At 49.0% G+C, this 23,113-nt stretch overlaps 1 protein-coding gene across 1 annotated transcript in view; it reads right to left on the bottom strand.

Moving 5' to 3' along the window:
* EHD3 (EH-domain containing 3) overlaps window positions 1–15,350 on the bottom strand; it is a 31,472-nt gene extending 16,122 nt beyond the window's left edge. The window contains exons 1-3 of the mRNA XM_012652557.1: window positions 14,543–15,350; window positions 6,370–6,546; window positions 2,104–2,201 (exon numbers count right to left, since the gene is read on the bottom strand). Of these exons, the coding sequence (XP_012508011.1) occupies window positions 2,104–2,201; window positions 6,370–6,546; window positions 14,543–14,769 (502 nt within the window). The 5' untranslated portion in view covers window positions 14,770–15,350. The remainder of the gene's footprint in view (window positions 1–2,103; window positions 2,202–6,369; window positions 6,547–14,542) is intronic.
* Window positions 15,351–23,113: the final 7,763 nt, after the last annotated feature.

Here is a 23,113-nt window from a genome sequence, read left to right as displayed (position 1 = left end):
TGTGAATTCCTAGTCCAGTGCCCTTGGAAACCCCAGAGGCCGGAGTCCTCTGCACCCACCTGTCAGGCCGCACTGGCCTTGCAGGTGCACGTGCCAACCCTGCCCCACACGCCCCCAGGTCGTTCAGCTTGAGAAGTGTTGGCTTTCCCCAGCCTTCCTTGAGGAGACCTGGGCTGCCCGAGTGACACAGTAAATACCCTTTAGGCCTAACTCAGGAGGAGCCCCAGATGAACCCCCCGGGTGTGGGGGTGGGTGGGTTAGGAGGCAGGGGTGTTCAGGGGAACAAACAGGGCCCTGAGCAGGGAGGCAGGTGCTTGCAACAGGCATGCAGGCCGGGAGGAGGGAGGGTGAGATGCCCTCTCTTCCCACGGGTTCCAGCTCCCCTCACCCCCAACACACGGCCCAGAGGCAGGGAGCCAGGGGACCCAGGCTCCTTCCCAGGAGACACTACGACATCCCAGGGCTCACAGACTGCCAATTACAGGAGCTGACAATGCAGTTTCCCACGTCCCTCCCACTTGACTGCTCCCTCCCCGCAGGTTCCTGCTCAGGACGCCCAGCCTCCGTGCCCTCCTGCCCGCTCCAGGACCAGCGGCCCAGGATGTGTCTTCCCTTAGTGCTGACTGGGGTTAAGCTGGCCCTCGAGTCTTCCCTCTGTACCCTGGCTGCTCACACACAGCCACAGTGCCCCCGAGCCTGGCCCTGCACCACACGCCTGCCCTCGCTGGGAGAGAGCTGCTCTCTTCAGCGAGGACATCCAGGCGGCTCACAGGAGCGCTGGACAGAGGCCGGGTTCTGGCACTCCTGGCCTGTACCCCTCAGACCTCATCAGTACACAGCCACAGGGACACTGGCCTGTCACCCGGTGAGGCTGTGGCCTCTCCTCCTGGAGGCCTAAGGGTGAGCAGGTGCTAGCCTGGGCAGGCCACGCCCTTGTGGGAAGGAGTCCCTGGGCCCCCACTACGCTGGCACAGACATGGGCAGGACAGACCTGCGTGTGCCCCAGCTGCAGCCACAGATCACAGAGGGCTGAGGTGCATGCTGCCGGGAAGAGACAGTCACCTAAGGTCAATTCAGGCGAGAGTCCCAGCTGCTTCCCAGAGAACCTACCCGTCCCAAGCCTTTCCTTCCCGGAGGCTGCCTTCTGAGTGCTGGTTTGGCTCCAGCACCAGCAACTAGCTCCCATATTGGGGCGGGTATGGCATCATCTGATTTTCTTGCCAGAGACACAACATAAGGCACAGAAAGGGTGGGGGGCCACCCGGGCACAGCAAATCGTGGCAGGAAAGGCTGGGGGTGGGGAGCTCAGAGCAGTGTTTTTAGCTTTTTACAGCATTAGTCCGGTAATTCAGAGCTAGGAAAAACCAAGGATGCTGGTAATGATGATGATCTAGAATACCTCGTGTTTACTGGGCACTTGCTACGTGCCAGGCAGGAGGCTTTTTACCTATATTATTTCTTTTAATCCTCAAACAACTCTGTAAGACGGATAGTATTATTCCCCACCCCACCCCCATTTTGCAGAGAAAGCAGGTGAAGTGAAGAAACCTGCCCAGGGCACTGTGCTGGGAAGTGGCAGAGGCAGGCGTAGCACCTGCCTGTCGGGCTGCAGAATTCTGTCTCCCAGCCCCTGTGCCGGGCCATCTCCTTCAGAGAGCACTTACCCCGAATTTATCTGGAGTGAACAGTTTTCACTGTGTTCACAGGCCCGATTCCCTCTTCTTCTGACCCAGAGCACTCATTCTATTGGGCTGAGTTTCTCTGCATGCCTTTGGCTCCCTGCAGAACTGCAAGCCCCCCAGGAACATGAAAAGCAAGCCAGGGTCGGCCCACGGAAGGTGCCTCTTAGATGAATAAACCCGACAAGGTAAGGCAGATATCGATGTCTCCATTTTACAGATGAGAAGACTGAGGCCAGCTGGCTCCTGAACTACAGTGGACCTGAATTCCTCTGCTGGCCCCTGCCCAGGACTGGGCCAGTCCAATGGCCCCACACAGCACAGGAGGCATGCTGGCCTGGGTGCTTCCCTTCTCGTATGGAAGAAAGTGAATGTACCAGAACCCTGGGGCCTGGAGCCAACACCTACCCCGTGTCTCGCTTACCTCGGCTGATCCTCTGCTTCTCCCCGGAGAGGATCCCGGGCGTGTCGATGACGCTGATGCTCTCCAGCACGGGGTTGGGCAGCTGGGCACACACGAACCTGCACAGTTAGAGGAAAGCCGGGTGAGTACTGGCCCACCTTCCCTGACCCAGCCCCTGACTCCGACCACCTGTCTCTCTCCCAGGTGAGCCGCAGCTGCATGCTGAAGGTTCAGCTCACGTGGGCCTGCTGAGTCCTGGGTGTGGCTGACGCCCAACTCGGGGCTGAACCCCAGTCCTCTTATCTCTCCCCGCGATCCATCTTAGAGGGCCAGGCACTGGGTGTGTTTGGTAAAATGCTGCCTGACCAGTAGGGCAGCATAGTGACAGCCTGTCCCCATGTGTGACCAAAGCCTTGGTCCGATTCCTGTGGCCTCAAGTCCTTTGTTGGTCGTGGTCAGCTACCTCCCTGCCTTGACTGACTACACTTAGCTTGCTCCTCTCAGACCCTCAGCTTCTTTAGATAGTCAGTGAAAAGACCCCCCTCCTCCTCTTTACAATGAACTCTTAGGGATCGGGGGCAGGAGGACTTTGAGGCTCTGTCCCAAACCATCACTGCGCACAGTCAGGATCTGGGGTCCTCCTTCTGACTCCATCCTCACTGGCAAAGTCATTGTGCTTCTCTGTATGTGCCCTCATTTGTAAATGGGGTGTCACTGAATAGTTACTAATACCCTACTCTGTGCAAGACAATAGTAAGCTGGAAATTTGCATTTTAAGCCAGTCTGGTTGGCTTAAAATGCAGACTCCCAGGCACCAGACCAGACTGAGAGCCCAGCAGTGGGCTGCGGGATCTGTACTTTGAGGAAGCTCCTTGGTTGATTCCGAGACAGCCATGGTTCACGCTTATAAACCTCTGCTGCTGGGGACACTAAGATGTCTCAATCCCTGTCCCCAAGGAGCACAGCCTGGTGGAGGAGAGGAGGCCTATCCCTAGGCAACCATAATACAAAGTGCAATGGGACCAGCACCCCAAGGGAAGTCAGAGGAAGGGTTCAGAAGATCCAAGACAGAGAGACAGCTTCCAGGGAGGGCTTCCTGGAGGAGAAGGCACTGGAGCTGGCCTTGAAGGATGGGTCACACCACCCAGGAATGTTTATTCAGGCATTGAAAGGCCAACATCACTATTGGGAGAGCGGTCAAGCCTTATTCCAGAGCAGCAGGGGAGGGAGAGCTGATGAGAGCTGATGAGGACCACTCTGCAGCACAGAAACGGGAACCCAGAAATCTATGGTCCAGCAGCCCTGTGCAGGCTGCAGCGAAGCTGGTGGCACATGGAAGAGAGTCTTCCTGTTCCCTATTGTCCTTCCAATGGACGTGCAGGGCAGACCCCAGCCCACCTAAACACGCACCGTCTCAGCTGTTGAGCACTCCTGCGGAAAATCACAGAACCTCAAGATGCCATCTGTCTTCTGGTCATAGGGTGCCTACACTGAGCCGCATTCGCCCATTCCTCCCTGCTTGTAGTACATCTCTCTCTCCAGTTTTCTGTCCCCATGTGTGACCAAAGCCTTGTCCTGCAGTTTTCTGTCTGGAATGTCCTTTTTTTACACTTTCAGTGTAAAAAAAATAATTTTGCTCATCATTTAATGCCATATCAAATGCCAGCTTTTCCACAACGGCCTCATCAGCCCTGTCATTGCTCTTGCCTGGGTATCACTGCCTGTGCCCTCTGGGCTGGATTCGGCCTCATATTCCCACACAGAGTGGAGTCCAAGGCTGCTAGGGGACTAGTGTCTGTTGAAATACAACATGAATTCTATCCCTTAGCAGGGCACCCAGGAGGGAGATGGGAAACGGCCCCTCCTACGGCCATAGTTCTTCCCTTATTGAAGTCCACGCCCCAGGCTAGATGCCAGAAAGGTCATTCTGGAAATGCGGGGTCTTGCTGCGTCAGCTTCATCAGGCTGAACGTTTCATTCATTGAAATCACAGATTTAATCACAGATGTAAACAGAGACTCCTGACCCCGTAATGGTATCACGGGCATGTTATTCTTTTTGTAATGCCTTCATATATATTTTCTTTATAAATTATTTTTTGTAAAAGAAATGCAGATGGTAAGAAAGATAAATAGTTCAGTAAGACATACAATGAAATAGAAAAGTCCTCTTCCTCCACCCCTCTTCCCTCCTCAATTCCTCTTCCTAAATGTAACTACTATCAACACTTGCGGGGAACTACATCACATACTTTTTTCTTTCTCAGATTATTTTTATACAATCTTTCTCAGATTATATTTTATACAACATTTCCAGGAAGAGATTAGGGAAATTTACATTTTATCATTGTCTAGATGAACATGATAACATTCAAAGAGGTTAAACATCTTTACCCAGGGCAAACCACCCCCACCCCACCTCACACACCTCCTGGTTTCGATACGTTTAACAAGAGTCAGCAAGACTTGCCGGGTTCGGTTTAAGACATAAGGGCTCTCAGCCCTCAAGAATGCACCAGGGTATGGTGGCGATTACACACATTCCGTTATCATGATAGACTTTACGCTATTACATATAGTACAATGTACTATTATCGTTATAAGCACAATTATCCCCAAATGGGGCTAAACACTAAGCCTGTGCCTCTCTCTTCCAGTGGGCCCAGGTATTTCTTACCTGCCCCAGGCTCTTCTCTCCTCTCACCTGGGATCCTCCTCCTCCTCTCCCTACTCAGACAGGACAATGCTCCTCAGGGCACTCACAGTCATTGCAAACTCCATGTATCCGAAATCAAATTCACGGCCCCCTCCCTAAGCTGTGCCTGCCTCTGTCCCACCCTGCCGACTCACTCTTCTGGATCATGCTTGTCCCCACCCCAGCCATTTCTGCATTTCAGCACCTCGGGCAACCGGGACCTCCTCACTCAGCCCCAGGTATCAGAGATACTCCTGGACTCCAGGACGCCTGTCCCACTGCACCTCGCTGCCACTACCACCTTCATCTTCCCATACATACTGAGTTTGCAGTTTCATTCCCCACATAAACAAGCCAAATTCCTGGGCTTCCTACCTGCCAGGCCAATTTCCCAAGGTTTCTCGGCGAGACCCCTCCCCTGCTCACTGTCCCTCCCTGTCCCTGTCTCAGAGTGTTGCCGACTTTTTGTCACAGGTAAGTTCATAGCTTTATAAAAAGTATTACCCAGGATCAGAGATGTTGAGAATCCTTTGGGCAAAGAGCCTCAACTTCTACAACTGAAAAATGGCCACGGATGACTGTTTCCTTCCCTGAATGATTAGGGAGAAAATCAAATGAACACTGCATGGTAACAGTATCACAACTTATTGGTTACTGTGTGCCAGACATGAAGTGTCTTGTGTCCATTTTCTCACCTATTTCTCCTTCAACACCTTCAAAGAAGATATTACTATCATCCTGTTTCACAGATGGGAAAAGTTAGATACAAAGAAGTTTGGTAACTTGTTCAAGATCCATAGTACTGGGCAGGATTTGCACCCAGGTCTACCTGAAGCCGAAGCCTATATTCTTTGCCTTTACTCTAAATACTTCCAATTAGAAAAAGTAGTTTTAAAATTATGAAGGGCAATGCATGTGTAAAACTGGATTCGTGAGCATAACGAATGTGAGCAGAGGATAGGCCTTAACTAGAACGTTAAGCAGAATGATAATGTGAAGGCCCCAACTAGCTTGCCAGGCATTCCCGAGAGCTTTCTCCACTCAAATCGTCATGACGATCTTGGTATCTGTAGGCCTGAATTTACCCCAGGGGAGGGGAGGTGACCTGTCTAAGGTCATGTGGTTCAGTAGGAGAGTCAGCGCTCAAACCCAAGGCTTCCCTCTTAAGTCCAGGGTTCTTTTCGTCAAGTAAAAACAATGTCCAGGGACAGAAGAGAACCTTCTTCTGCCTCCCTCCAGTCAGATGCAAATCCCAGCCATGGTATGTTTAGGCAAATGCTGGGAACTATATAGAGCATCGTTCTCCCATTTTACTGGGCAGGGGGAGATGCAGGTAGGGGAATGTGATCTAAGTCGTCATTGTACCCTCCCCTGCTCCTTAATCAGGAGGAATCAGTCCAGCATTGGCAGCTCCTGCACCTCACAATGGCCACTGACTCAGTTACATTCCCAGGGAACAAGGGACAATGCAGAGACTCCAGGTATGGAAAGGCATGAAGCCTCCCAAGACCCTGCTCTTGTCCTTTCACTTCCCATACCCTGAGAAGAAGAAAAGAGAACACCCCAAGGCCCTGTGTTCCCCTCCACACTCACCTGTTCAGGAAGGCGTTGCCAAAGACATTGAGTTTCCTGAAGGGTTTCTTCGGATCCACCACCAGCGCATTCCCGGGGATGATCCCCTCGGTGTCTCCCTGCATCACCGCAATGAAGGAGTCCGTGGTGGGCTCGGGCCCAATCCTCATGCCTGGGAAGTCCTGCTCTAGCAGGTACCTGGTGGAAAGAGCACAGTCACAATGCAGGCATTCTGCCCATGGACCAACACTCCACGGCTGCTAGAAGGCGGACAATACGTGAGTCAGAGGACAGGGCAGATCCAGGGCCCCCGTGAGATCTCGTGGTGGGGAGAGACAACTGCTGGACCACGAGTCCAAAGAACTCTGTAGAGGAGGTGGAATCTCAGCTGAACTCAAAGTATCCTATCTGTTCTTCTCGGTCCTTATCTCTTTCTCTTTTTCAATCAGTATGGGGATAAAAGCAAGACTTGGGCTCAGAAATAAAGCATGATTGAAATTGATTTCTACACAGAGGACTTTGTCACTGAAGGTAACCTGAAGTACCTGCGCAAAGGCACAGTTAGAATTTGACCATCCACAGACTCTGCTGCCTTTTCACAGGTCATTATTCATTTACCTGGTTAGTTATTTAATACAAACATAGCTCACACATGATGCAAAATACAAACAGTGTAAAAGGTACACTACGAAAAGTGAATCTCCATCCCATCCTGGACTTCTGATCCCACTCTATAGTATCTGTACTTTGCATCTTCCCCTTTCTGGAAATGTCCTATGCACACAAGTGCTATGTTATTATGTGCTCACACATATTTACACATATATGATCTTATTTTTTAAGCACAGAAGCTGACTGTGACCCTTTCAATCTCTCTGGTCATTATCCATTTAATTCAAACTTTCAAAGAAGAGACTATATTCCAAATGCTTGTATATAGTACCTAATCAGACATATTCAATAAATTATCCTCTCTCTTGTGCCTTTGGGTATTAGGCAAATGTAATAGTGTACGGTGGGATTTGGGAGTGGGAGAGCCATGGCATGGCACGCAGCTGCAGAGGAAGCTGTGGATGTGCCCAGAGCATGCGGTGCTGCTGCCCAGCAGGCCACCGCGCCACACCAGCCACAGGCGGGTTTCAGGTCGCCCTGGGAAGCCCCCCATCCCTCCAGATCACAGCCTGACAAATAGGGCGTGAGGGCAGGACTTCCTGTGGCCAAAGGATCATTTTGAAAGCTGGCACTGGGGTTGTGATGAAATAAATCACAACAGCTGCACACTGGGACAGCACTTCCCGCTTTCTCAGAGCACCTGCTCCTTCAGGGGCTCCTGGGAGAGGCTGGGACAAGCTGATCTCGTTTCTCTAACCATGAGGACTATGCCGTTCAGAGAGTACTTAGCTCAGCGAAACTCAGTACCTCCCTCCGTAACATAGGGGGGTAATAGTTCAGAATTATTGAGCACCTGTGGTGTGCTGGGCATTGTTCTGAACTTTCCATGGATTATCTCGTTTCATCTTCACTTGCACTCTGATGTGACCACTATGATTCTCATCATCAAAAGGGCCTAATAAGAAACTTACTTAATAGGGTGTTCTGAGGATTAAATTAGTTACAGACGTTAAGCATTTAACCAGTACCTGACACCTAGATTATCGCCCCATTTTTAAGGACAAGACAAGGGTGAAGCAACATGCCCCATGTTATGCAATCCATAACTAGCAGGGCTAGGACTGCAACCTGGCACTTGGATTTGAGAATTCATGCTCCCAACCACTACATTTCCTGCCTTAGGTCACCCCTTGACCAGGTAATGCAGCATCTCTGGGGACAGGCCAAAAGGGCTGAGCCTCACATGGAACTAGAAGGAATCACAAAGGAATACGGTTTGGGTAGGAGGCTGGCCAGGACCAGGCCTGGGGCATGGGGTGAGGCTTTAGGGTCCACCGTCCCAGGAATGTATTCATCACCTAACATCAGCCCTTGGGCTCCCAGCTTGGCCTCAGTGACTGGGCTGTGGCATGCAAAAGCTGTTGCTATTTAATATCAGGTGACCAGAGAAGGGCCCAGGACATTTTTGAGATTTAAAAATGGTAGGGTCAGATTCCCCTGGGAAGCAAGGTTTCCAACGGCTCTAAAAGGACATTTTTGGGATTTAAAAACAGTAGGGGCCGGGCGCGGTGGCTCATGCCTGTAATCTTAGCTCTCTGGGAGGACGAGGCGGGCGGATTGTTTGAGCTCAGGAGTTCGAAACCAGCCTGAGCAAGAGCAAGACCCCGTCTCTACTAAAAATAGAAAGAAATTAATCCGACAACTAAAAATATATAGAAAAAATTAGCCGGGCATGGTGGCACATGCCTGTAGTCCCAGCTACTCGGGAGGCTGAGGCAGGAGGATCGCTTGAGCCCAGGAGTTTGAGGTCGCTGTGAGCTAGGATAACGCCACGGCACTCTAGCCCGGGCAACATAGTGAGACTCTGTCTCAAACAAACAAACAAACAAACAAACAAAAAAAACAGTAGGGCCAGATTCCTCTGGGAAGCAAGGTTTCCAAGACGGGAAACCCCATCCTTTCTTGCTTGCCGGAGCCCCTGACCTGGGGAGAGCTTGGATGAGGCGCCCTAAGCAGGGCCCTGCAAGGGGGGTGGCAAGTGTGGACGGGCAGTGGGGGGAGCGAAGGGCACCATCAAAGGCTCCAGGGACTGCGGAAACGGCGGCACAAAGAACCATTCTGAGGCAGCCTTGAAAACGCCCAGAATGAACAGGGCCAAACAGCAGGGATGAAGTATCTTCCTCATGCAGGCGTCTCAAATTCCATCTCTGAGAGAGACATGCTGTACTCAGCGGATGAACAAAGGCTTCCCAGCCTAACAGGGCAGCTTCCTGGGATTAAGGTGCCGCAGCCTGAGGCAGCTGAGCCGGGGCCTCAGGCTGGGCCTGCTGTCCTGCTAAACCCACATGACCCAAAAGTTGCTGACCACACATGGGTCTGGGGAAACAATGAGTCTAACGAGGCCACCGGCAAGGCCAGGGAGCACAGTCAGGCCAAGCAGAGAACCTGGGGCTGGGTAGATTCTCAGGGACATGTGGGCAGGGTTCGCAGCACTGGTGCCCCTGTAACAAAGCCACCACTGTGTTCAGAAAGGAAAATCTATTGAGGAATCTCATGCACTGATTATGGGGAAGTGAGACAGATCGCCTCCGTTGCCAGGCGAAAATATTCCCACAGCAGTGTAAAAAAAGAAAAATTAATTCAAGCCTAGGTGGGAACAGCTGAGATGGGGACACACAAGCCTAAGGAGGGGCAGGACTGGCTGAACCCAAGATAACACTCGCCCTGTCGGCCTCCGAGGATCCCGGGGAGACTGTAACGTACCCGGCAGACACAGTGACAAAGTGGCTGGGAGGCCCTGATGGCCAAGTTGAGGTATGAGTCAGCTCCGTTGTCCCTGGAGCACAGTACCCTCGGCCACGGGATGAAGAGATTCCAGCACGAGGAGAATCTGGTGGTCAGACTGTCCAGCCTCCTGCTAGCCTCCCTTGCCTGACCCTACCCTGCGACAGGCCAGCCCACCCAGAGCAGTACCCGGCACTGTCGGCAGAGATAGCGGCTGCTCGGGGAGGCAGGATCCCCTCCCCCTCGTGCTGGAGAAGGGCTCCCCCACCCACGCGAGGGTCAGCCTCTGAGTCTCATGTTAGAGAATCGAGCTGGAAAGAGGAAAGGGAATGATAAAGCCCTAAGCATGGTGCCTGGAACATGGGTGCCGCAGGGAAGTTATTATTCTTCACACCTTAGAGATAAGGTAAGTGAGGGTGGGAAAGGGTAGGGGCCTGACCTCAGCTGGGCCTTCCTAACCAGGACCCTTGGTTAGGAAGTGGCGGAGCCTGGGTTCTGCTGACTCAGACCGTGGTCCGTGGCCTTGGTCCCCCTGTCCATGGGAATAGGATGGAGACCTTTCCCCAGAGGTCTTCCTCCTCCCGGTAAGTGCTTTTCCTGATGACCTCCAGACACCTGACTCTCAAGGCAGACCCTGAACTGGACCTGAGGCAGGCAGACCATCTGGCCTTGGGCCGTCTGCTCCCTTGGGTGACACTCAGGCCTTATAAGAAGCAGGTGGATTCTCACCTAGTCCCATTTAGAGACCCAGCAGATCAGATCCCTGACAGACAAAGGACAACCACTGACCTCAGAGGGTGGACAGGGACTGAGGTGTTGCAGGGATTGTGGCTGGAAGGATGGCCTTTGCAGAGGTCAGTGGGTCTAGCCAGGATGGTGATGCTGTGGTGCCTGGGTGGGGATGCCAGGTGCGGACGAGAGCCGGTGCAGCCACAGGCAAAGGCCTGTTACCTTTGCAGGGGGTGCAGAGTCTGCTGACGAAATAGGAGGCTGAAAGGGCCAGCTGAGTAGCCAAGCAGCCCACCTGGTGCTCAAGTCTCAGAGTCCACATTGCACTATGGAAGGTCCATGCAACTCCCCAGACCAGCTCAGCGCCCCCTGCGGAGATGCCAGCAGCTTAGCTCTGTAGCCCCAGGCCCCACTGCCGAGCCCCTGGGCCCTCTACTGCAGCCCTGCCACCGTCCATGTGAGCCTTCCCCAGCCCCAGGCAGCCAGACCCTCACCTCCATACCCACAGGACAGAGGAGCCATGGCAAGCGGGCAGCAAGGAGGAGTGACCAGGGGCCAAATGGTCCAAGAGGGGAGGGATTTACGGCTGCAGACCAGCAAGAGAAATAGCAAGGGGTGAAAAATAGCAGAGGCAGGAGGAAAGGCTGCCAGGGCCAGAGGGACACAGAGCTACTGTATTCCAAAGAGGCAGTCTGTGTTGGAGAGAGCGGCCGCCAAGCCAATTTATTGTTTATTTTATTACTCTGGGTTGCCGGGCCTTAGGCCAAGGAAGTTATTTCAGGCAGAGATCATAGCACATTAATTAGTTATTAGAAGAATGTCCTTTTCTGTGTGTTCTTCCTGAGACAAGAAATAGACCCCGTGGCCAGCACATATAACTGAAAGTGGATGGACACTCAGGAGGCAAAAGGCCAAGAACTGGGGGAAAGAAGAGACAAGTTTTTGTTTCCTTGGGAAAGGCCCGTTGCAGGTTCAGGACAGAGATGAGAATCGAGGCAAGAGGCAGGGATGGGGGAAGGCGGAGAGGAGAGGACATGCTCAGACCAAGGCACTCCACTAAGGTCCTCCTCAGGGAGCCTTACTCGATTTGGGGAAGGGAGGTGGTACCAACTTACCCTCTTGGAAAGCAACTGTGAAATATGACTCAATACAAAACTAAACAGTAAAAAGAAAAAAAAAATTTTAAGCATAAAACTCTGCCCAACCATTGGCCTAGTAATTCCACTTCTGGGAATCTGAAAAAACGGTCCAATATATGGAAAAATATGCACACAAATATTCAGAGTGATTCTACAATAGCAAAAAATTAGGAACTACCTAAAACATCCAAAAGAAGTAGATTAGTTAAATGAATAATTGCATATATATATACAGTGAGATGTTTATGCAGCTGTTTAAAATAATGCTTACAAAGATTTTTTAATTATATGGGAAATGCTCATGTTATAAGTAAAAAAAAAAAAAAAGCCAGCATACAAAATTATATCTATCATGATTTCAACTGTGTTATAAAATAGCCACAAATAGTGGAAAAAATATATATATATAAATTTAAAATGGTTTTCCCTAAGTCATGGGATTATGACTAATATGGGCAATTTTTTTCTTCTTTAAATGTACTTTTTTGAATGTTCTAACAAAAAATAACTGTTTATTGAATTTGATGAGCAGAAAGAAAAATATGTAGTTTGTTCTAGAGGGTTCCCTGTGTTACAACCCCTCCTACCCTGCTGGTTGACTCTCCTTCAAGGGTAGACAGCTTTTGGTGGTTGCGCTAAATTCAGTTACTGACATGAGTGGGGAGGGGGAACTCTTGTACTTGGAAGATAAGAGAGAAGAGAGACCTGCCTCTCGCAGCCTTCCTGTCTCCCTCAGATAAAGAATCATCTGTGGCAACTGGACTCTGCCACTTTCTCAGACCCAGTTACCAGCCAGCGATGACTCAGGCAAAGCCAGGAGAGTGTCTCAGACAAAAGGCACTTAAACCTGTCTGCTGCTTGGGGATCCTGCTTCCAGGGACACTCATCTCTCCCTATCTTCCCTCCCGTTCTGCAAAATGTCTGTTGGGAACCTCCTGTAGCTGAGACCCTGGGCAAGGCCCCCAGAGATGCTAAGGCATGGATGCTGCACTGTAAGTGCTCATGCTCCAGGAAGGAGAAGCTCCAAATTATGTACTAAGAATTGCAACCAAGGTCTGTCCAGAGAGCCAGGGAAGGATGCACAAGGGAAGAAGTCTGCAAACAGCCTGTGCTTCCCATGAAATGTGAACTGGTGGAGGACAGAGATCACAAAAGAAACCTTGTATGAAACCCAGGTAGCTCTGAAGTACCTTTGGCAACAATGGGTGTTTAAGACAACAAGGGACATGGATTAGATCGGGGTTCTCACCCTAAGGTCCACGGATAGCTCTTGGACGCCCAACATTATATGCAAACTTGGTATGTATGTGCACTTTTCTAATGATAGGTCCACAGTTTTCATCAGATTTCCAAAGGTGCTGACTTTCTAAGGAGTTAAGAAGCCATGGATTAGATTAATCTCGAAGGGCTCTTGCCATTCTACCAATATAGGATAGACAAGAGCCAACAGGCCCATTGCCCTCAGGTCCTGAACTTCTTCAGAAATCAAAGTTGCTGTGCCCAAGGCTGTCCACTCCACAAGGACAAACTCAATCTGGTGTTCTGTTCAGACATGACACGTTAGCATGGTATACCTCCTGCTCCCAGAAGGCTTGTATTACAAGCTTAGCGTTAGAGAAAATTAGTACCTAGAAAATCAGTAAACAGACTTAACTTTTCTGCTCTCTTCAACAAAGCAAGCACAGGGCTTTGCATGTCGCAGATGTTCAAACAGCCAAGGAATGGGAACCAGAGGACCCCTGCTCTCAAACCCTCTGCAGGCGATGAGCACCCTTGACTTTGGGGAGCCACCAAACCCCATTCTCGTGCTGTAGGGGCCTGACTCTTAACTCAGAGGGCCACAGCACCTTCAACAGTTTGGAATGGCTGTAAATGACGTGAGGAAACATGGCCTGGCCTTGACGTTTGGGTGGACTGAGGACTGGAGAGGAGCCTGTTCCCTAAAGATGGGAAGGATTCTCACCACCGTGGCGGACAGTATGAGGCCCTCTCTGAATGTAGGGGGACAAGCTGACTTCTTGAGGATGCCTCCAGCCCAAGGATTCTGTAATTCAAGGGAATGGATGACTTGCCTTCCAAGTTACAGGCATTTTGCCAACCATCTCCTCGCATGCATCTAGGACTTGCAGCCCAATCTGCTGCCCACCCATTGTATGACTTCGGACACTTCATTTCATTTCTCTGTGCCTCTGTTACCTCGCCTGCAAAGTCAAAGGGCTGGATGAGATGATGCCAATACCCCTTCCCCCTCTAAAAGTCTTTAATATTATTATTGAGCCATTAAGATCAAATAAGAGAAAAGAATAAAAGCATTCTGCTTCTGGACTCTGCTTCTGTCGAGTCTCCAAGATGCTCACATAGGAGCCTTCTCTGCCTCAGAGAAGGAAAATGATAAAAGAAGGACAGGTGGCACTGCCAGGCAGGAGGCCACAGCCCACCTCCATTCCCAAGCCTGCTCCCATCAGAGCTCCTCAGCTGCAACTGTGAGGCCCCCATTTGAGTGCCAAGCCCTGTAAAAGGCAAAGGGAAGTGGTCCTGACCATGAAGGACGCGTCCCTAAGAAGTGAGGATATAAGATACCCCCACCAGCATAAGGTGCTCCGGAGACAAGGAGCTCTCCCACAAGTGCCTGCTGGGCCTCGGTTTCAGCATCCATAAAATGGGGAGACCAGGGATGGCTCTGAACTTGAACACTTCAAATCCACCACCTGAGCCAAGGGCTAAGTACAGTGGAGAAGCACTGGGTATGACGGGGAGTGGGGCAGCAAAAATTGTGGGATAAGCTTTTAATGCCCGCACACTCGGATTTCTTCAGAGGCCTCCACTGAAGGCTTCCCATTTGTCCCCTGGCAGGAGTGTAGCACCGGGAGTGGCCCGAGGGACTAAGCGCTGGGCGGCGGGTGGGCTGCCTGGACCCTGGGCCCGCTCACCTGATGAAGGTGGTCTTCCCAGTGGAGTACTGGCCCACCAGCAGGACCATGGGCTTGTTGTCGAAATCGGCATCCTCCAGCGCGGGCGAGTGAAACTCGTGGAAGCGGTAATGCTCTTCCAGGGGCAGCAGCTTGGTCTTGTAGAGTTTCTTGAGCCCCTCGCTCACCGTCTGGAAGACCTCGGGGTCCTTCCTCCGGCGGTCGTCGCTACTCAGCCAGCTGAACATCGCGGCCGCCGCTGGCCGCCTGCGCGCAGCCCCGGAGGAAGGCGCCTCGGGAGAAGGGCCGGCCCGCCGGCTCCTGGCCGCGCCGCCGCCTCACCGGAGCGCGGGGCTCAGCCGCACCATGGCCCGGGCGCGCGGCTCGGGGGGCCGGGAGCGCGCTCTTTTCTTGCTCCGGGGACCGAGCCCAGTCCCTGCCCGATCAGCAGCCCAGGCCGGAGGAGGAAAAAACGATCTTGGCTGGAGGAGGAGGGCTGCACGCTTGGAAAGTAACGTCGAGCCTACAGTGAAACCGCCAGATGCCGGGGTCCCGGATCTCCCCCCAGCCGTCGCCCGCTCTGCCCAGCGTGCAGCCAAGGGATGCTTCGGCTCGCTCCAGCAGGGCCGACGCGGCTCAGGAGAGGCGACAGCGCTGCGCAGCCCGCGGACAGCTCCGCATCCGCAGCAGCATCCTGCAGCCTCGGGCGCCGGTTTAAATGCCAGCTGGGCAGAAAGCCGGCGCGCGGAGGAAGTCCCCGAGTACTGGCAAGGCCGGGCGGGCCCCACGGTCCCGGCGACGAGAAGCCGCGCAGGGCGCCGCCATGTTTGTGGGCAGGCGCTCCGCTGGGGACCTGCGGCGGCTGGCGGCGAAGGGATGCTGCCCGCGTCGGGCGGGAAAGCTCTGTCCCCGCCTCTGGGGGCTCGATTTGGGAGTAGCGCCCTCTCAGGGATGGCTGCGATGACAGAGTTGACCTACTCATCTCTCTCCCTGCTTTGAAATCGCCTTTCCTTCAGTTATTGAGGTCAATTCCCTAAGAAAACAGGTATTCTAGTACTGGGGAATATTTTTCTTGGAGCAAAGGAATGAGGGCTCCAGTATCATGTTACATGAAATAACCAAAACTGTCACTTCCCAAACTTTTTGCTAGACTTAGGGTGAAGTCCCATTTATTCATCCGTTTATCCATTCATTCCAGTAAAACAAGCCAACAAGCAAAATCCCCGCAAGTATTGAGTTACTATGGGGCAGATGCAATTTTGATGACTCTGGATACAAAGATGAGCATTATACAGGCTCTCCCTTCCGGGCGCTCCAGCCAAGCCAGGCTTTAAAGAGAAGATAGGAACAGAGGGCCGTAAGAGCACAGGGGAGGAGTCTTTCCTTTTGTGTGGGTAATTTCAGGAAGGTTTCACAGAAAGCGTGACTGTGAGCCGGATCTTAAATGATGAATTGACAAAGAAGGAACACCATTCTAGGCGGAGTAAAGGGCATTTGCATGGGGAACATGGAAGAACTTGGTGTGTCTAAGGCAGAGTACACAGTCTGGCATAGCCGGAGAATAGGGTTCAATGAAGGTGGAAGGGAGTGACCCAGGCCAGGCTTGAAGGGCTTTGCAGGGCACAGGGAACCGATGACAGTGTTATCACTAATCGTTGTTACACTGACACAGTGCTCACCACGTGCAGGGGCCTGGGCGGAGTTCTCTGCAAACATTGTTTAATTTAACCTTCACAGAAGCTCTTTGAGGCAGATCATATTATCTCCAGCATCATACCAAGGAGAATGAGTGGGAACACTGGCTGGATGTAGCCAAAGGGGTGCATTGTACAGAATTTAAACCCAATAATAAACCAGCTCAAACTTGATGTACTTTTTGTTAGCACCATTCTGCATAGTGTAGTGATCAAACCCTGCTCCCTGCCAAGGCTCCCACTGCCCTCCAGTCCACAGATGAGGAAGCCAGTAGGCTAATGTACCAGGTGGGGACTGGAATTCCAGGAGTGGTGTAAGGGAGGGACTGGAGGAACTAAAGAGGCTGGAGGCCAGGTTAGGAAACTGTTCCAAAATTCAGGAGACAGCAGCAATGGGAGTGGAGAAGAGGTTGGATTCAAGAGTTTTTTATGGCATAGAATTGACAGATCTTGGTAAACAATAAAAGAGAAGAAATAAGGGTGAGACAGAGTCTAGGGTGATTCTGGATTTTCTATTGTAGGGGACAAGGTTGTTGAAGATGCTTTTCCACTAATTAGGGAAGTCAGGAAGAGAGTAGATTTAGCAGATGGAGATGATGTGTTCAGTCTGAAATGTGTTGCATTTGACGTTCCTGCAGGAACTTCCAGTGGAGGAGTGTGGTGAGGTTGTGGGGATTTCGGTGGGGATTATCAGAGGCAGGTACTGACCAGTATCTTGTGTTTTTCAATTGAATTTAATTTTTTTTTTATTTCAGCATGTTATGGGGCTACAAATGTTTAGGTCTGAACAGTATCTTCTTAGTTGCAGCTCAGATCTCCTGACTCCCTCCTTGAACCCCAAAGCTGATCACCTCTTTCTGAGCTCTCTGCACCTCTGGTTGAAAAACCACTCAGATTAACATTTCACCCTTGGTGTTTCTGTTAGCACCAACATATGAGCCTAAGAGGTAATGTTAAAAATATTTAACAACTTGCAAGGCATGGAAATCAAAACATCAGCACAGACACTGGCCTTTCCAGCGGAGCAAGTCCCGAGGCTCCGTGCTGTGCTGGGTGTTAAGTCAGTGGGGTCTGGAGCTTGGGGAAGTCTGGGCCTATCCAGGGGGAGAGGTCAGGATGGCCAGGGTGGCAGGGGAGAAATCAGGGGACCTCACTAGGGCAGTATTTCAATGTTTTTGTAAGCAGTACAGCCATGCTGTTGTGTACCACTGAACATCAGCTCTGAATATCTAATTTACCCTGTACCTGTTGACACATACACTCCGGTGTCAACCCTGAGTAGTTGAAAATCTGTCTTCTTTCAAGAGGAACTAATGCAGCATTTCTATACAACTCGCAATACAGAGTTATAAAGGAGAATTTCCAAAAAATGATATTATTTTCAAAAGAACAGAAACCTAGGGATAAATCCAACAAAAGATGTGCAAGACCTTTATGTGAAAAATGATAAAACTTTATAGAAAGACATTAAAGAAGTTCTAAGTAAATGGGAGAGACATACCATATTCAATCATACAAAGATTCCATGCCACAAAGATGTGAAATCTTTACAACATAATTTATAGGTATAATTTAAATCAAAATCTGAACAGGGTTTACCCTGGAAATGAACAACGTGTTTCTACAATGTATAGAGAACTTTAGTGCAAAAATAACTACGACATTCCAGAAGAAGAAAGAATACAAGGAGGAGGTGGAGGAGGAGAAGACAATAGTAACAACAGCAATAGTGACAAGGAAGTAGAGAGAAGTTGCTCTAGTGGACGTTATTATAAAGTTGCAGTGGTTAAGATGGCTTTGGCACAGAGACAGACCAACAGAGCGATGACAAAGTAAAATAGCCAGCAAATACGGAAACCCGATATACACAGAGGTTGCAATAGACATTGCATATACATTACCACAAGGTCAGGAAGAATTCCTTAAACAAGGCTTCAAAAGTACAAACTGACAATGAAGAAACTAATAAGTTAAAAACTAATGAGTTCTTAATAGCAAAATTAAAAACTTTTGTTCAACTAAAAATACAAAAGAGAGAGAAAAGGTATTTACAAAACCAACAAAAGCACATCCAAAATATACAATTAATGCCTGTACATTGATAAGAAAGACAAACATTCCAATAAGAAAAAAAATTGGCAAAATACACAAAAATTCTTTTTACAAGAGGCTACATGCATGTCCTATAAACACAAGAAAAGATGTTGAACCACATTACTAATTAGAGAAATGCCAAGCCTCCGCAGCACTCCATACCAACCCAAATGGCAGAAAAGGAAAAAGTTGGACGAAACCAAGTGCTGGTGGGGACACAGAGCAATGGGAGCCAATGGGAGCGCTCGTACAGCGCTAGTGGGTGTGCACGTTGGCACAACCATTTTGGGAAACAATTTGGCATTGCCTGGTGAAGCTGAAGATGTGCATGTCTTGTTACCTGTGTAACTACAATTCCATCCCAAGGCATTGTCTAGAGAAACTCTTGTATGTGTGCATAGGGAGATAAGGCTAAGAATGTTGATGGCGGCATTATTTATAGCAGCAAAAAATTATAAACAGCTAAATGTCCCACACCAAGCAGATGGATAAATTATGCCATGTTCATCTAATAAAGTACATACTATACAGATGAGAAAATGAAGGAAGTGGAGCTAGCAATGCCAAAACATAGTGCTGAGTGAATAAAGCCAGAAATAGGCTATTATGCATAGAATAATTTATTTAGTGTTTTAAATCATGCAAAAACTGCTATCTGTTGTTTATGGATGTATATATATGTACAGAAGTTTTTTGGAAGAGAAGCAAGGGAACACAAAACACCAGTCATGAAAGAGGTGTCCTCTGGGGAAAAAGAAGGTAAATGGGATTGGGGACGAGTACACAGGGGGCTTCACCTGTATTTGGACTGTTTTATTTCTTAAGTTTCATAATGGGTACTTGGCTGTTCACTTGTATTCCCCCATCCTTTATTTTTAAAAAAATCTGGTCCTTGGATGCACAAATTTGAATTTTTTTCATAATCGTGGTTCAAGACAAACTCTTTATACCTGGCTCTTTTATTGTATATTTTTAAACAAATTCAACATGCATTTAAATTATATAATGAACCCTTGGTGAATCTGTCATCCAATCCAAGGACTAGGAAAATTAGCAATAATTTACATCTACCTATGTGTTCTTCCCCTATCCTGTCCCTTGTCCCTTCTCCACCCCTAGAGGGAACCACTATCCTAAAGTTAGTGTGTATTATTCCCTTGCTTTTATCACAAATGTATGCAAGCCTAAAAGACATATAGTTGAGGTTTAGAGTTGTTGGACTCTACACAAAGCACATCCTGCCACAGTGGCGGCCATGGAACTCAACTTTTCTACCACTGAACATTTGTTTTCAGCCTCTCTGGCTCCTTGGGGCTCTCTTCTGCCTCTCCTGCCAGGAGCCACTCCCAAACCCAGCACATGGCTCCTATTGCTGCTGCCTGCCAGGTGCATGGGAGTTCCCAGTCAGACACCTGCATTAGATAGAGTCCTGGTTCCCCCATGTCTTTGTCATGCGACCTTGAGAAAGGGCTTCACTCTCAAGCCTCAGATCTCTGGTCTCTGAAATGGAGACAGCTGCCAGGCTCCTTCAGCTCCAGATGTTTGTGCTTTTGGTGTTTCTCTTACTTGAGCGAGGTGGTTCAGCAGGATGGTGCAACAAGATCTTGCTTGCAGGGACAGATGGGTATGTCTGGGCTTGGAATTAAGGACTTGATTCTTTCCAGGATTAAGAGGACAATGCATGCAGTGTGCTTAGCGCAGGGCCTGGTCCATTGAAGAGTGCTCAATATATATTGTTAGCTCTTAATGTTATAATCACTATTGCTTTTATCTACTACATGTCACTGCCCTGTATACTATTTAACAAGCTATTTAACAAGCTATTGAATAAGCTTAATATCTAATAGCTTTAATCAGCTATTTAATAAGCTAACACCTAATAGGTTAGTAACTTCTTTCGGTTCATTTGTATCTAAACTGAAGATGGCTCATTGACTCAAAAGAATATAATTGCTAACAGTGGACCCAGTGGCATTCACCACAGGCCCTTGGGGATGACACTATGAAACAGAGAACTTTCTTGTCTGTTCCCTTCTCACCAAGACCACCAAGGTCTGGCCAGAAGCAAAGGGAGAAGATGAAAATTGCAGTGGCAACCTGGAACAAAGGGTGGAGACCTGGCTAAGGGGATTAGAAGAATTAGGAAGTGAGACCAAGTGTCTGTAATCCCAGGAATCCATGGTGTGTCTCAACCTGGCCCCATCCTGCAGCCACGAATGTAAGTACACCCCCCACAGCTGCCTCCTGCAGGGCTCTTTGCATGCCCTGTTCCCAGTGCCTCAGCCTTCCCTCCCGGACCTCTGCCTGGTGCTGCCCACTCGTCCCTCAAGGCTCAGTCCAGTGGCTTCCACTCTGGAGCGCTGACTTAGCAGCTCTCGCGTAAGAGCGCTGCTCCCTGCTCTGCATTTCCATGCTACCTCGCAAGAACCTGTCACTGCATTTGCCACACTTTGCTATAATTACATGTTTGAATTATCTGCCTCCCAAGTAGATAATACTCATCTCCAGCCTGGCACCCTATTTTGTTCATTTTGTTGATCTCAGTTGGAGGGGAATGTGCATCAGCTCAGCCGATTCCTACTCTTGAGATCGGGCTAAGTTATTTAACCTCTTTTTATGACAGTGTCCCCATCTGTGAAACCAGGCCTAACAATGACACCTCACACTGTTGTCGTGGGGATAAAATGAAGCAATGTGGGTCAAGGACCGAGTATGTTTTTTTATATCTGTAGTAAGCACTCAGTGAATGAAGATTGCATGTACACAAGGGAGGGGAAGTCTGGAATAAAAATAAGGGGTAGGGGAAATTGTGCCCAGGAAGGTCATCAACCAAAAAGGAGGTGAAGAAAGCGGGTCAGGCGAAGTCCAGTTGTTCAGTTGTGCAGGAATAACATTCCTCACTCATACCTTTGCTACCAGCACTACTTAATTGCTTTCTCATACATAGCAGCTCTTCTGGGCAGAACGGTAGTTTCATTCCTAGGTGTAGCAAGAGCAGAGCTAAGCTGAGAAATCCAACATCACAAGCAGGAAAGCCCACACCACGGAGGCAGTGGTGCACGACTAGCTTTATTAAAATGCTGGTTCCATGAGCTTCCATGGCTCAGTTTTCTCTCTAAAAACCTCAACTTCCAAAGACATGACATTTGTTACCTGCAAGATGTAGGTTATATTTAGAAAACCTCCTCCTCATCATCTTCATCATCGGTCTCTGCTTCGGTAGCACAGGTGTTCACAGAGGTGGGCATCGCCACTGTAGCATCTGGTCCCTGCAGCGGTCCTGAAGGGGAAGACGGGGATGTTTTCCAGAGGGAAACACAGCGCAGAGAGGTTGAAAGCTTTGCCCACGCAGCCATCCTTTATTGAGCCTTTTATCATCCTACTACCTTCCCCCTCAATCCACAAAAAGTGTGAGGCAGCCTACCAAAATCCCTTGTTTTCTAAAAAACAGAAATTAACTCTTGAGGCAGCAGATGCGAAGAGAATGGGCAGGTGGGTGGTACAGCAAGCAATAATATCAGGGGGAGATGAGCACATGAGTCTTCCCTGCAGGTGAGCAAGCATCACGTCTGGCTCTGAGCTGCTTCTTGATCAAAACAAAAGCAGAAACAAGTCCTTAATTCCAAGCCCAGATGAACCAATTTGTCCCTGCAAGCAAGATCTTGTTGCACCATCCCGCTGAACCACCTCGCTTAGGTAAGAGAAACATGAAAAGCACAAACATCTGGAGCTGAAGGAGCCTGGAACCAGCACCAGTTCATGAGCATCTTTCCTGGGTTGTAAATGTCCACATGTCTGTCTCCTCACTGTGGGAAATCAAGGAAGCCCCTGAAGAGGGAAAGCTCCTTTTAAAAGCCTGCATGAGTCTGCAGCGGGCGCCCAAACTTGACTCATTGCTGATGTGGCTCTCAATAAGCAAACAGAAAGACTAGAAATGCGAATTGCCTGCAGGTGGCCAATGCTTATCAAAATAATAAGGCTGTGACCGTTTCAAAGGTGTCTATGAACACAGAGAATCAGATAAAGGCAGAAGGTATGAGTGTGGATTATTTAAAAATACACCAGCAGACAGGGGTAGAAATCGCAGCCTGCTCCTCTGGCGCTGCCCGTATCTTTAAAAGCATGCTACCTCTTGCTCCTTCTCTCTTTTAAAAATCTATTCGTTTTTACTTTACTGTATTGATTTTGTATTTTGATTTTTAATTTTGAGTATAGGATTTGTTTTTTACTGACTGAAGTTTAACATTGTTTTATAGCAAAAGCCATTGATGTGATTCTTTATTTCTTCTATTATTACACTAAACGTAGAGGAGCTCCCTTACTCAGAAATTTTGAGAATTCATTTTCTCCTAGATTTTTGTAATTTTTCTGTGATTTTAAATTTTTTTATGTGACTTTCTATTTCATTGTCTTTTGTGTGTCTGTAAAGTTGTGAGATGATAAAGTATTTGAAATTATTTCTGGATTCTTTGCCAATTAGCTGAGTTGAATAATCTTCCATTCTTTTTTGATTAGTCAAGTCTTCTTAAAGATCAGCTATTATAAATTATTGGATAATATCAGCCTTTTTTCAGAGTTATCTATTTTGTTTCCATGAGCTATTTGCATATTTTTAGTAACATGCCATTTATTGCTATAGCTTTAGGATAAATTTTCGTATCTGGTGTAATAGTCACCCTCCTTTACTGTTTTAAAAATTTCTTACATATTCTCACTTTCTTCTTGTTTTTGTCATTGTCTTTTTTCTACTCCTTCTCTCTCTCTTTCCCCTCAGTCTTTAATTTCTTTTACTTGAAAAATAATT

This window comes from Propithecus coquereli, unplaced genomic scaffold, assembly GCF_000956105.1.
Source record: "Propithecus coquereli isolate 6110/MARCELLA unplaced genomic scaffold, Pcoq_1.0 Scaffold39, whole genome shotgun sequence".
NCBI lineage: Eukaryota > Metazoa > Chordata > Mammalia > Primates > Indriidae > Propithecus > Propithecus coquereli.
Note: the sequence above shows the minus strand (reverse complement) of the source record. Positions and strands in the feature narration are given on the sequence as shown.